This window comes from Ranitomeya imitator, chromosome 2 (genome assembly GCF_032444005.1).
Source record: "Ranitomeya imitator isolate aRanImi1 chromosome 2, aRanImi1.pri, whole genome shotgun sequence".
Taxonomy (NCBI): domain Eukaryota; kingdom Metazoa; phylum Chordata; class Amphibia; order Anura; family Dendrobatidae; genus Ranitomeya; species Ranitomeya imitator.
This window is the reverse complement of record NC_091283.1, coordinates 632,190,722-632,202,253: the sequence shown is the minus strand read 5'-3', so window position 1 is coordinate 632,202,253 and position 11,532 is coordinate 632,190,722. Positions and strand designations below refer to the sequence as shown.

Below are 11,532 nucleotides of genomic sequence, written 5' to 3'. Positions count from 1 at the left end.
AAGTGGAACCATTTATCCAGGAGCTGGAAGATCATACTTCTTTTTTTCTCACTATTATTTTTACATCTATTCAGTACGTAGTTCCGGGCACCATGGACTTATATCGACATACGGTGAGCTGACTTTTCTGCCTATTTTTTATACCATTTTCGTGACCCTGTATAAAATTCCTGGGTGATATCAACTAACCTTTCTTTCTTTTGAAGTGCTAAAAACATTATCAAGCTTTTTCCAAATCATAGAATATCAGTCGAAACACATGTTCATTGTAGACTCCATTTATTTAATCTCTCTACCACAGAACGGGGCAATATATGCCTATTGACAGAGGCTCCGATGTATCCGCAGATACAAATAAAGTAGACATGCACCTGAGAACTTACAACCTACAAGGGTTAAAGGCACGTGCAATAGACAAACTCTTCTTGTCTGAAGCAACCTTGTGTGGTAAGGACATCACGTAAAATGCAAAAATAATGCAGGTATCACAGGGGTTGCCCAAGCATAGAAACAGGTGGAATAATATTAGGATATGTCTGATTGTCCAAAGTCAAACTGCTGGGTCCCCCACTGCTAGAATGAAGGGGTATTGGTGCCAGGTAAGCATTGTTTTGCTTCATGCTCTGCTTGACTGTTTTTTGAAGGTTCATATAGGGCTTTGTTGACAATTTTTCACATAGTCTTAAAGGGTCGCCACAACAGGATCGCTACCAATTAGACATCGGTGGTAAGTCCACACGATATGTCACCAAGTTTTTCATACTAGTGATCAGTAGGGGATTCAAAATAGAAACAAGCATCCCACCTGGACAGACCTGGGTGGTCTAGCTTAGCAATAGGCCTCTGATGTCTATGTTGTGACAACTACCGTAACGGCACATTCAGGTTTAGGAAATGAATTGGATACCCGAAGAAGAGTACTATTTACATGTGAAAATGGAGGTAGAATTTCGGGTAGCATGTTTCACACCTAAGTCAGCGGAAGACGTAAACCCAAGCTCTGCTTCAGAATAATAAAGAATATGCAGTCTGTTTAGTTCAAGCTCATACATACATGGACAGAAGTGACACAATAAGTGCTAGATGAGCAACACTTTAACAGTAATGACATTGTTTGACAATTAAAGGGGTTGTCCAACAGGGGTGTCCTAAATATAATGTGCTTACAAGTTATCCCACTGTTGGGCCCCCTAAGGATTAGCTGTAATCTACAGGGGAACCCGACAGCAGTTATTCAATTTCCCTACAGTGCCTCCACAGGCGTAATGAAGAATTACACTGAATTTACTGAAAATAATTACGTAGCTGTAGGTGTACATCACAATCAGACTCTGTATTTAAAAATTGCTTTATAAGTTAGACAACCCCTTTAAGTGATCATCACAAAAAGTGAAAACATAAAATAGAAGGACATATATAGGATACTAGAGGAAGACTGTTACATAGAATTCTAAACAGAGGAAGCCACTGAGAAGAACCAGATCTGATGGAGGTCTATAAACCGATTGAGAAAGCCCCAGAGTCTGTAGATCTTTTTTCATCTCCACGACCGCCTAAAGTCTGGTCACTTTTGAAAAAATTACTTCCAAATGCAGGGGTGGTATCAGAGATCTAAAGGAAAGACAGTAAAAGATTTATATAAAATATGAAAAAAAGAACACACTCCATTCCCTAAATCACCTGCAGAGCTTAGTACATATAGAGTCATGGGGAGTCTATTATTTACTCATTACAGTAGCCAATGAAGTTTGCTAATGAATTTCTTAAAATGCGCAGCTTTAGAGGCGCTCAGTTAAGCTGTCAGTGGTGCCGCTGAGGTTGCAGTGTGTATCCAGCAGAACTTTTTAAAGAGAATCTGTCAGCCAGTTTTTGATACCTAATCTGAGAGAAGTATAAGGTAGAGACAGAGACCCTGATTCCAGCTATGTATCACTTACTGATTTTCTTAGTGCAGTTTTTATAAAATCATTGCTTTGTCAGCTGGAGATTATCACTGGAGGACTAGTATGCCTTGACTCATATGGTCCAACCATACCCAGACCCTTACCATTGAGTGGCAGATTTCTTCATGTGCACAGAGTACACAAACAGCTACCAATCATTGGTGTAGGTGGGGTTATACAGAGCTCAGCATTCAGAGAACTGCTAGATCTGCTTACTCAAAACCTCAACAAGCAGCCCAGTATGTGATACTTCACTGGAATCAAGATCTCTGCCCCTAAATTATGCTGCTCTCAGATGGAGTATCAATAATCTGGTTATAGATTACCTTGAATACAGTGATGAATTGTCTGTAAACCACTGAAATATGTATCATATTTCTTCACACGAATCAGTTACTTCAATGCCATTGAGACAATTCAAGAAGAACATCAGAGAATAAGAAAATAATTGTTCCATTAAATAACAAACCTCCTCAAACTTCTTTGCTTTGTACTGGTCTGCTCCTTTGAGAAAATTTAGTAAAATGATGTCACATAGCACAGTTCCCTGTAAGAGGAAATAATCACAGAAATGTTACACATGGAGGACAATCACTCTACACCACCATGTTACACTGTACTTCGAAATTCCTATGTTTTGCTTAGTCTTTGATACCATTTTTGATCTGGAGGGTGGAGAAAGGATGCTATATAGTATTTAAAGGGAATCTGTCACCTACTGGGACACTTTTCAGCTATTACTATGGGCATACAGGTAATAGAAATGTTAATCTAGTCTTACTGTACCTGTATGCCTCATAATTGCTGTCTGGAGGGGAGCACTCGCTGTGTGGGGCACCGGCATGCTATGGGGCCCCGTAAGTCGGAGAGCCAGGTGCCTGCGCTGGCACCGGCCCCCTCTTCAAATACTCACCTCTCCCCGGTTTCCGCTCCTACGGCCTCTTCACCGTCTTCTGACTCTCTGTCATGTCTCAGGGCAAAGGGTGCCATGATGACACTACAGCGTGTCCTCTGTGCTTAGCAGTCCAGACGTCAAAAGACTGAGATGACCACAGCAGCGGGAAACGAAGAGAGGTGAGTATTTGATTTTTTTTATGTATGTAGCAATATATGGGGCCCAGTATACTGTATGGATCACTATATGAGGCCCATTATTCTGTTTGTAGCATTATGTGGGGCTCATTATACTGTATGTAGCGTTACATGGCACTATTATACTATATGGAGCAATATATGGGGCCCATTATACTATATGGAGCAATATATGGGGCCCATTATACTATATGAAGCAATATATGGGGCCCATTCTGTATGAAGCATTAAATGGGGGCCATTATACTGTATGGAGGACTATGTGGTGCCCATAATACTGTTTGGAAGACTATACTGTCCGGTCTAAAATGAAAAGTCTGAAGTCACTCTGTGTGACTGCAGACTTTTGAATCCCCCCCCCCGACGCATGCACTGTGCACTGCGAGGATTCGCCGGTTTATGAGCTAATGTAGAATTTACAATAGATGTCACTCCTGTAATGTAAGAAATAAGTGAAATATTTGGCATTGTACTGTACCTACTGTATATTTCTTAACTGTGCATCATGAATCATGGTATGTGTTAAAGGGGACCACTGAGAATCTTTTGCCTGGGCCCACAAAAACCTAGAGCCGGCCTTGGCCTATGCGGCTCTATGGAGCCAAAATATAGAGCAAACTGATTCCAAAGAGAATGTACATCTCAGATTCTTTTGTTCATTGAATGAACTCTGCAAAAATACAGTGGGGCAAAAAAGTATTTAGTCAGTCAGCAATAGTGCAAGTTCCACCACTTAAAAAGATGAGAGGCGTCTGTAATTTACATCATAGGTAGACCTCAACTATGGGAGACAAACTGAGAAAAAAAAATCCAGAAAATCACATTGTCTGTTTTTTTAACAATTTATTTGCATATTATGGTGGAAAATAAGTATTTGGTCAGAAACAAAATTTCATCTCAATACTTTGTAATATATCCTTTGTTGGCAATGACAGAGGTCAAACGTTTTCTGTAAGTCTTCACAAGGTTGCCACACACTGTTGTTGGTATGTTGGCCCATTCCTCCATGCAGATCTCCTCTAGAGCAGTGATGTTTTTGGCTTTTCGCTTGGCAACACGGACTTTCAACTCCCTCCAAAGGTTTTCTATAGGGTTGAGATCTGGAGACTGGCTAGGCCACTCCAGGACCTTGAAATGCTTCTTACGAAGCCACTCCTTCGTTGCCCTGGCAGTGTGCTTTGGATCATTGTCATGTTGAAAGACCCAGCCACGTTTCATCTTCAATGCCCTTGCTGATGGAAGGAGGTTTGCACTCAAAATCTCACGATACATGGCCCCATTCATTCTTTCATGTACCCGGATCAGTCGTCCTGGCCCCTTTGCAGAGAAACAGCCCCAAAGCATGATGTTTCCACCACCATGCTTTACAGTAGGTATGGTGTTTGATGGATGCAACTCAGTATTCTTTTTCCTCCAAACACGACAAGTTGTGTTTCTACCAAACAGTTCCAGTTTGGTTTCATCAGACCATAGGACATTCTCCCAAAACTCCTCTGGATCATCCAAATGCTCTCTAGCAAACTTCAGACGGGCCCGGACATGTACTGGCTTAAGCAGTGGGACACGTCTGGCACTGCAGGATCTGAGTCCATGGTGGCGTAGTGTGTTACTTATGGTAGGCCTTGTTACATTGGTCCCAGCTCTCTGCAGTTCATTCAATAGGTCCCCCCGCGTGGTTCTGGGATTTTTGCTCACCGTTCTTGTGATCATTCTGACCCCACGGGGTGGGATTTTGCGTGGAGCCCCAGATCGACGGAGATTATAAGTGGTCTTGTATGTCTTCCATTTTCTAATTATTGCTCCCACTGTTGATTTCTTCACTCCAAGCTGGTTGGCTATTGCAGATTCAGTCTTCCCAGCCTGGTGCAGGGCTACAATTTTGTTTCTGGTGTCCTTTGACAGCTCTTTGGTCTTCACCATAGTGGAGTTTGGAGTCAGACTGTTTGAGGGTGTGCACAGGTGTCTTTTTATACTGATAACAAGTTTAAACAGGTGCCATTACTACAGGTAATGAGTGGAGGAAAGAGGAGACTCTTAAAGAAGAAGTTACAGGTCTGTGAGAGCCAGAAATCTTGATTGTTTGTTTCTGACCAAATACTTATTTTCCACCATAATATGCAAATAAATTGTTAAAAAAAACAGACAATGTGATTTTCTGGAATTTTTTTTCTCAGTTTGTCTCCCATAGTTGAGGTCTACCTATGATGTAAATTACAGATGCCTCTCATCTTTTTAAGTGGTGGAACTTGCACTATTGCTGACTGACTAAATACTTTTTTGCCCCACTGTATATAAGTGCTGTACCGCTATAATAATTTTATATATAAGTATAGTGACATGTAAAAGGTTGGGTATCCCTGCTTAAAATGACTTTTATTGTGAACAGTTAAGCAAGTTGAAGACAAAATGATCTCTAAAAGTCCTAAAGTTAAAGATGACACATTTCCTTTATATTTAGGGGAAAAAAAAAAATATTATTATTTATGTTGCTAGTACCTTTTTAAAGTATCACAGCTTGTAAACGCTTTTCCTAGCCAGCCAAGAGGCTTTAATTTCTTGTTTGAGGGATTTTCATTCATTCTTTCTTGGAAAATTCTTCATGTTCTGTGAGATTTCTGGGTCAGCTTACAGTACATGCACTGCTACTTTGAGGTCTAGTCACAGACTTTCAATGATGTTCAGATCAGTGGACTGTGAGGGCCATTGGCAAACCTTTAGCTTGTGCCTTTTGAGGTTGTTTACTGTGGATTTTGACGTGTGTTTAGGATCATTATCCATTTGTAGAAGCCATACTCTTTTCAACTTCAGCTTTTTTACAGATGGTGTTTAGTGATGAGCGAATGTACTTGGATAACGTGTTATCCGAGCATGCTCAGGTGTCATCTGAGTATCTTGGGTGTGCTCGAATAATATGTTCAAGACCCTACGGCTGCATGTTTTGCGGCTGTTAGACAGCCACAACACATGATGGGTGTGAGGATTAACCGTGGGGACTATAGGGTGGACCCACTGGACCGTGACAACAAACCTCCCACGGGCGAGCTGACCAAGTGAACCACCCCCTATACAGGGAGCGTTAGGGGCAGGCCCGAGGGAGACTATCGCCATGGCAGCTTGTAAGGAAGGACGGACAAAAAGGCAACTAACAGGGATCAGTAAGGAGTAACGAGGAGACTGAAACAAGGAAGGCGTGGGAATACGGACTGGACAGAGAGAACAAGCAGGAAGGCAAGACGCGGGAGCAGGAACCAGACGGAGGACACGGAAAGACAGTCTGGAGACTGGAACACGGACAAGGAGGAGGACGGAGGCAGGCAGGCAGGCAGACAAGGACACTGGAAAACGGACAAGACGGAGGACACTGGAAGGCAGGCACTAGGAGCAAATGAAAAGACCAGGATTAGCTAAAGAATACAGCAATGGGAAGTGAGCGGTGAACAAGAAGGCAGGAAGGAACGCAGGAGAGACGTGGAGCCAGATTCATATGCAGAACACAAATGATCATAAGGCACCGCCGAGAGGAAGAGGAGGCCTGATAAGGAGAGTGAAAGCATACCTTCCGGGTCAGAGACCACAGAGCGGCGCAGAAGGTACGGCCAGGATCAATGAGAGACGTGCGCCATAGAAACCAGAGCGTGCGCACCCGAGAAGGAGCAGGAGCCGAGCACGCAGGAAGAACAGAAGACCGGAAGCGAACAGGGACGCGCCGGGACGCCGCAGCGAGGTAAGTATGAGACACATGCGGCGAGGCCGGCGGGAGCATAACAATGGGATTACCTAACAAGCAGTCCCCGCATGTGTTGTGGCTGTATAACAGCTGCAAATCAACAATCAAAATCCAAACTATGCATCAAAATAATGCAGCCGCGAGGACTTTAACATATCATTCGTGCATGCCCAAGATACTCGGATAACGCCCGAGTATGCTTAAATAACAGGTTATAACAGCACATTCGCTCATCATTAATGGTGTTATGTTTGCATCAAGAGATGGTTGAAATTTCAATGAATCCATTCTTCCATCTACCAATGAAATGTTCTGTGTGCCATTGGCTGCAAAGTAGAATTGATCCACCCCCATGATTAATCGCTGCTTAGACTTTCTTTTCCTGAAATTCTGTGCTCTTTTTTTCTCCACACATATCTTTGATCATTGTGGCCAAATAGTTCTATTTTAACCTCATCAGTCCACAGGACTTGTATCCTAAAAGGCATCAGACTTGTTTAGATGTTCTTTTGCATACTTTTGACTCTGAATTTTATGGTGAGGTCGCAGGAGAGGTTTTCTTCTGGTGATTGTTCCATGATGGCCATATTTGTGCAGATGTCTCTGAACAGCAGAACAATATACCACAACTCCAGAGTCTGCTAAATCTTTCTGAAGCTCTTTTGCAGTCAAGCGAAGGTTCTGATTTGCCTCTCTAGCAATCCTATGAGCAGCTATCACTGAAATCCAGGCATTATCTTGACTTTCACTGATCCTGTTAACTGCCATTTCTTAATTACCGTATATACTCGAGTATAAGCCGAGATTTTCAGCCCATTTTTTTGGGCTGAAAGTCCCCCTCTCGGCTTATACTCGAGTCATATACCCGGGTGTCAGCAGGGGAGGGGGAGCGGGGGCTGTGTAGTTATACTTACCTGCTCCCAGCGCGGTCCCTGCAGTCCCTGGCTTCTCCGGCGCTGCAGATTCTTCCTGCACTGAGCGGTCACATGGCACCGCTCATTACAGAAATGAATAGGCAGCTCCACCCCCATAGGGGAGGAGCCGCATATTCATTGCTGTAAATGATCGGTGCCATGTGACCGCTCAATTACAGGAAGAAGCTGCAGCGCCGGAGAAGCCAGGGACTGCAGGGACCGCGCCGCAGCAGGTAAGGGGAGCGCAGCGCTATAATTACCTGCTCCTCGCTCCGGCTCCGTCTGCAGCGTCCTCTAGCAGTGACGCTCAGGTTAGAGGGCGCTGTGACGTAGTCAGTGCGCGCCCTCTGCTGAGCGTCAGTGCTGGAGACGGAGCCGCAGAGGAGCAGGTAATTATTGAAAGCGCCGGCGTCCTGAGAAGAGAGGTGAGTATGTGATTTTTTTTTTTTTTTTTATGGCAGCACCAGCAGCATTCTAAGGAGCACCTATGGGGCCATAAAGGTGCAGAGCATATAAGGGGCACAGCATTATAAGGAGCACCTATGGGGCCATAAAGGTGCAGAGCATATAAGGGGCACAGCATTATAAGGAGCACCTATGGGGCCATAAAGGTGCAGAGCATATATGGGGCACAGCATTATAAGGAGCACCTATGGGGCCATAAAGGTGCAGAGCATATAAGGGGCACAGCATTATAAGGAGCACCTATGGGGCCATAAAGGTGCAGAGCATATATGGGGCACAGCATTATAAGGAGCATCTATGGGGCCATAAAGGTGCAGAGCATATATGGGGCACAGCATTATAAGGAGCACCTATGGGGCCATAAAGGTGCAGAGCATATATGGGGCACAGCATTATAAGGAGCACCTATGGGGCCATAAAGGTGCAGAGCATATATGGGGCACAGCATTATAAGGAGCACCTATGGGGCCATAAAGGTGCAGAGCATATATGGGGCACAGCATTATAAGGAGCATCTATGGGGCCATAAAGGTGCAGAGCATATATGGGGCACAGCATTATAAGGAGCACCTATGGGGCCATAAAGGTGCAGAGCATATATGGGGCACAGCATTATAAGGAGCACCTATGGGGCCATAAAGGTGCAGAGCATATATAGCACAGCATTATAAGGAGCATCTATGGGGCCATAAAGGTGCAGAGCATATATGGGGCACAGCATTATAAGGAGCACCTATGGGGCCATAAAGGTGCAGAGCATATATGGCACAGCATTATAAGGAGCATTTATGGGGCCATAATCAAAGGTGCAGAGCATTATATATGGCACAGCATTATAAGGAGCACCTATGGGGCCATAAAGGTGCAGAGCATATAAGGGGCACAGCATTATAAGGAGCACCTATGGGGCCATAAAGGTGCAGAGCATAAATGGGGCACAGCATTATAAGGAGCACCTATGGGGCCATAAAGGTGCAGAGCATATATGGGGCACAGCATTATAAGGAGCACCTATGGGGCCATAAAGGTGCAGAGCATATATGGGGCACAGCATTATAAGGAGCACCTATGGGGCCATAAAGGTGCAGAGCATATATGGGGCACAGCATTATAAGGAGCACCTATGGGGCCATAAAGGTGCAGAGCATATATGGGGCACAGCATTATAAGGAGCACCTATGGGGCCATAAAGGTGCAGAGCATATATGGGGCACAGCATTATAAGGAGCATCTATGGGGCCATAATCAAAGGTGCAGAGCATATATGGCACAGCATTATAAGGGGCATCTATGGGGCCATAATCAAAGGTGCAGAGCATATATGGGGCACAGCATTATAAGGAGCACCTATGGGGCCATAATCAAAGGTGCAGAGCATATATGGCACAGCATTATAAGGAGCATCTATGGGGCCATAATCAACGGTGCAGAGCATTCTATATAGCACAGTTGTATATGGAGCATCTATGGGGCAATAATGAACGGTATGGAGCATCTATTTTTATTTTTGAAATTCACCGGTAAATGCTGTATTTTCTACCCTAGGCTTATACTCGAGTCAATAAGTTTTCCCAGTTTTTTGTGGCAAAATTAGGGGGGTCGGCTTATACTCGGGTCGGCTTATACTCGAGTATATACGGTACATTTTGAACCGAGGAAAACACTTTGCTATTATCTTATAGCCTTAAGGTACCTTCACACTCAGCGATGCTGCAGCGATACCGACAACGATGTCGATCGCTGCAGCGTCGCTGTTTGGTCGCTGGAGAGCTGTCACACAGACAGCTCTCCAGCGACCAACGATGCCGGTAACCAGGGTAAACATCGGGTTACTAAGCGCAGGGCCGCGCTTAGTAACCCGATGTTTACCCTGGTTACCATCGTAAAAGTAAAAAAAAAAAACACTACATACTTAACTTCCGCTGTCTGTCCTCGGCGCTGTGTTTTCCTGCACTGACTGTGAGCACAGCGGTCGGAAAGCAGAGCGGTGACATCACCGCTGTGCTTTCCGGCTGGCCGGCGCTCACAGCCAGTGCAGAGAATCACAGCGCCGAGGACAGACAGCGGAAGGTAAGTATGTAGTGTTTTATTTTTTTTTCTACTTTTACGCTGGTAACCAGGGTAAACATCGGGTTACTAAGCGCGGCCCTGCGCTTAGTAACCCGATGTTTACCCTGGTTACCAGTGAAGACATCGCTGAATCGGTGTCACACATGCCGATTCAGCGATGTCTGCAGGAGGTCCAGCAATGAAATAAAGTTCTGGACTTTCTGCAGCGACCAACGACATCACAGCAGGATCCTGATCGCTGCTGCCTGTCAAACTGAACTATATCGCTAGCCAGGACGCTGCAACGTCACGGATCGCTAGAGATATCGTTCAGTGTGACGGTACCTTTAGAGCCTTCTCCTGCTTTGTGGGCTTCCACCATTTTCATTTTCAGAGTGCTAGGCAGCTGCTTACAAGAACCCATGGCTGCTGTTTTTGGCACAAGGTTAGAGGAGGCTGGACTTTTAAAAAGCTGGGAAATTTCTATCACCTGGAGTTTCCTAACGATGATAGTGAACAAGCCATAACCCTAACAGGCTAAGTAAGGTATGAAACCTTGGTCAAAGTTATCTGAGCACACAAATCTCCAAACTTTTGCATTGGCCCATTTTCCTGGTGTTACTTTTCAAAATGCAAAATATTAAAATATATATGTATTTTGCCTAAAATACAAAGAAAATGTATCATTTTTAACATTAGGCCTTGCAGAGATCAATTCATCTTCATCTTGCTTATCTGTTCACAACAACAATAATTTTGACCGAGGGGGACCAACATTTTTACATGCCACTGTATATATATATTGCAGTAGATCGACTCAGCTGCTTAAAGAGGTAGTTACAGAAACACTTTCCATTTAAGTTTTCAACTGTTTTATTTTTTTTTTTTTAAAGAATGCATAAACAAGTCCAAAAATTAGGTAGACAAACATGGCCCTTCTATTATAATGGGAAAAACAAAATAGCATACAGTACAGTCTGTGTGGTGGCGGGGATCCTCCCACTCAGGGGAACAAAAGCAGGGTTCAGCTGTCTTTAACATGGGCACAGTTTTGGAAAACTCACCTCAAGGTACACCAACACTGGATGAGTCCAAAGGCTCCACATTTACCTTCTGGACCATACCTGTTATGTCCCTTGAATGAGACATTTTACAGACTGTCCTGTCTCCAACTGAAGATTGGACTATGCCAATTGGACTGCAACTGCCGTTGTTGTTATTACTTGCATGCTTGTTTTCTTTTTGTTTTTCAGGTCTACAGTGACATCCCCAGAGGACATCATAAAAATTATGAAATCTAAAGATTTCAGACGGGGAGTGTTATGTCCCATGAATGAGACAT

The 11,532-nt window shown here is 44.1% G+C and overlaps 1 protein-coding gene across 1 annotated transcript in view; it reads right to left on the bottom strand.

Moving 5' to 3' along the window:
• Window positions 1–262: 262 nt before the first annotated feature.
• The window catches only part of P2RX3 (purinergic receptor P2X 3), a 170,516-nt gene continuing 159,246 nt past the window's right edge, over window positions 263–11,532 (bottom strand). The window contains exons 11-12 of the mRNA XM_069752615.1: window positions 2,413–2,490; window positions 263–1,611 (exon numbers count right to left, since the gene is read on the bottom strand). Coding sequence (XP_069608716.1) covers window positions 1,495–1,611; window positions 2,413–2,490 — 195 coding nt within the window. The 3' untranslated portion in view covers window positions 263–1,494. The remainder of the gene's footprint in view (window positions 1,612–2,412; window positions 2,491–11,532) is intronic.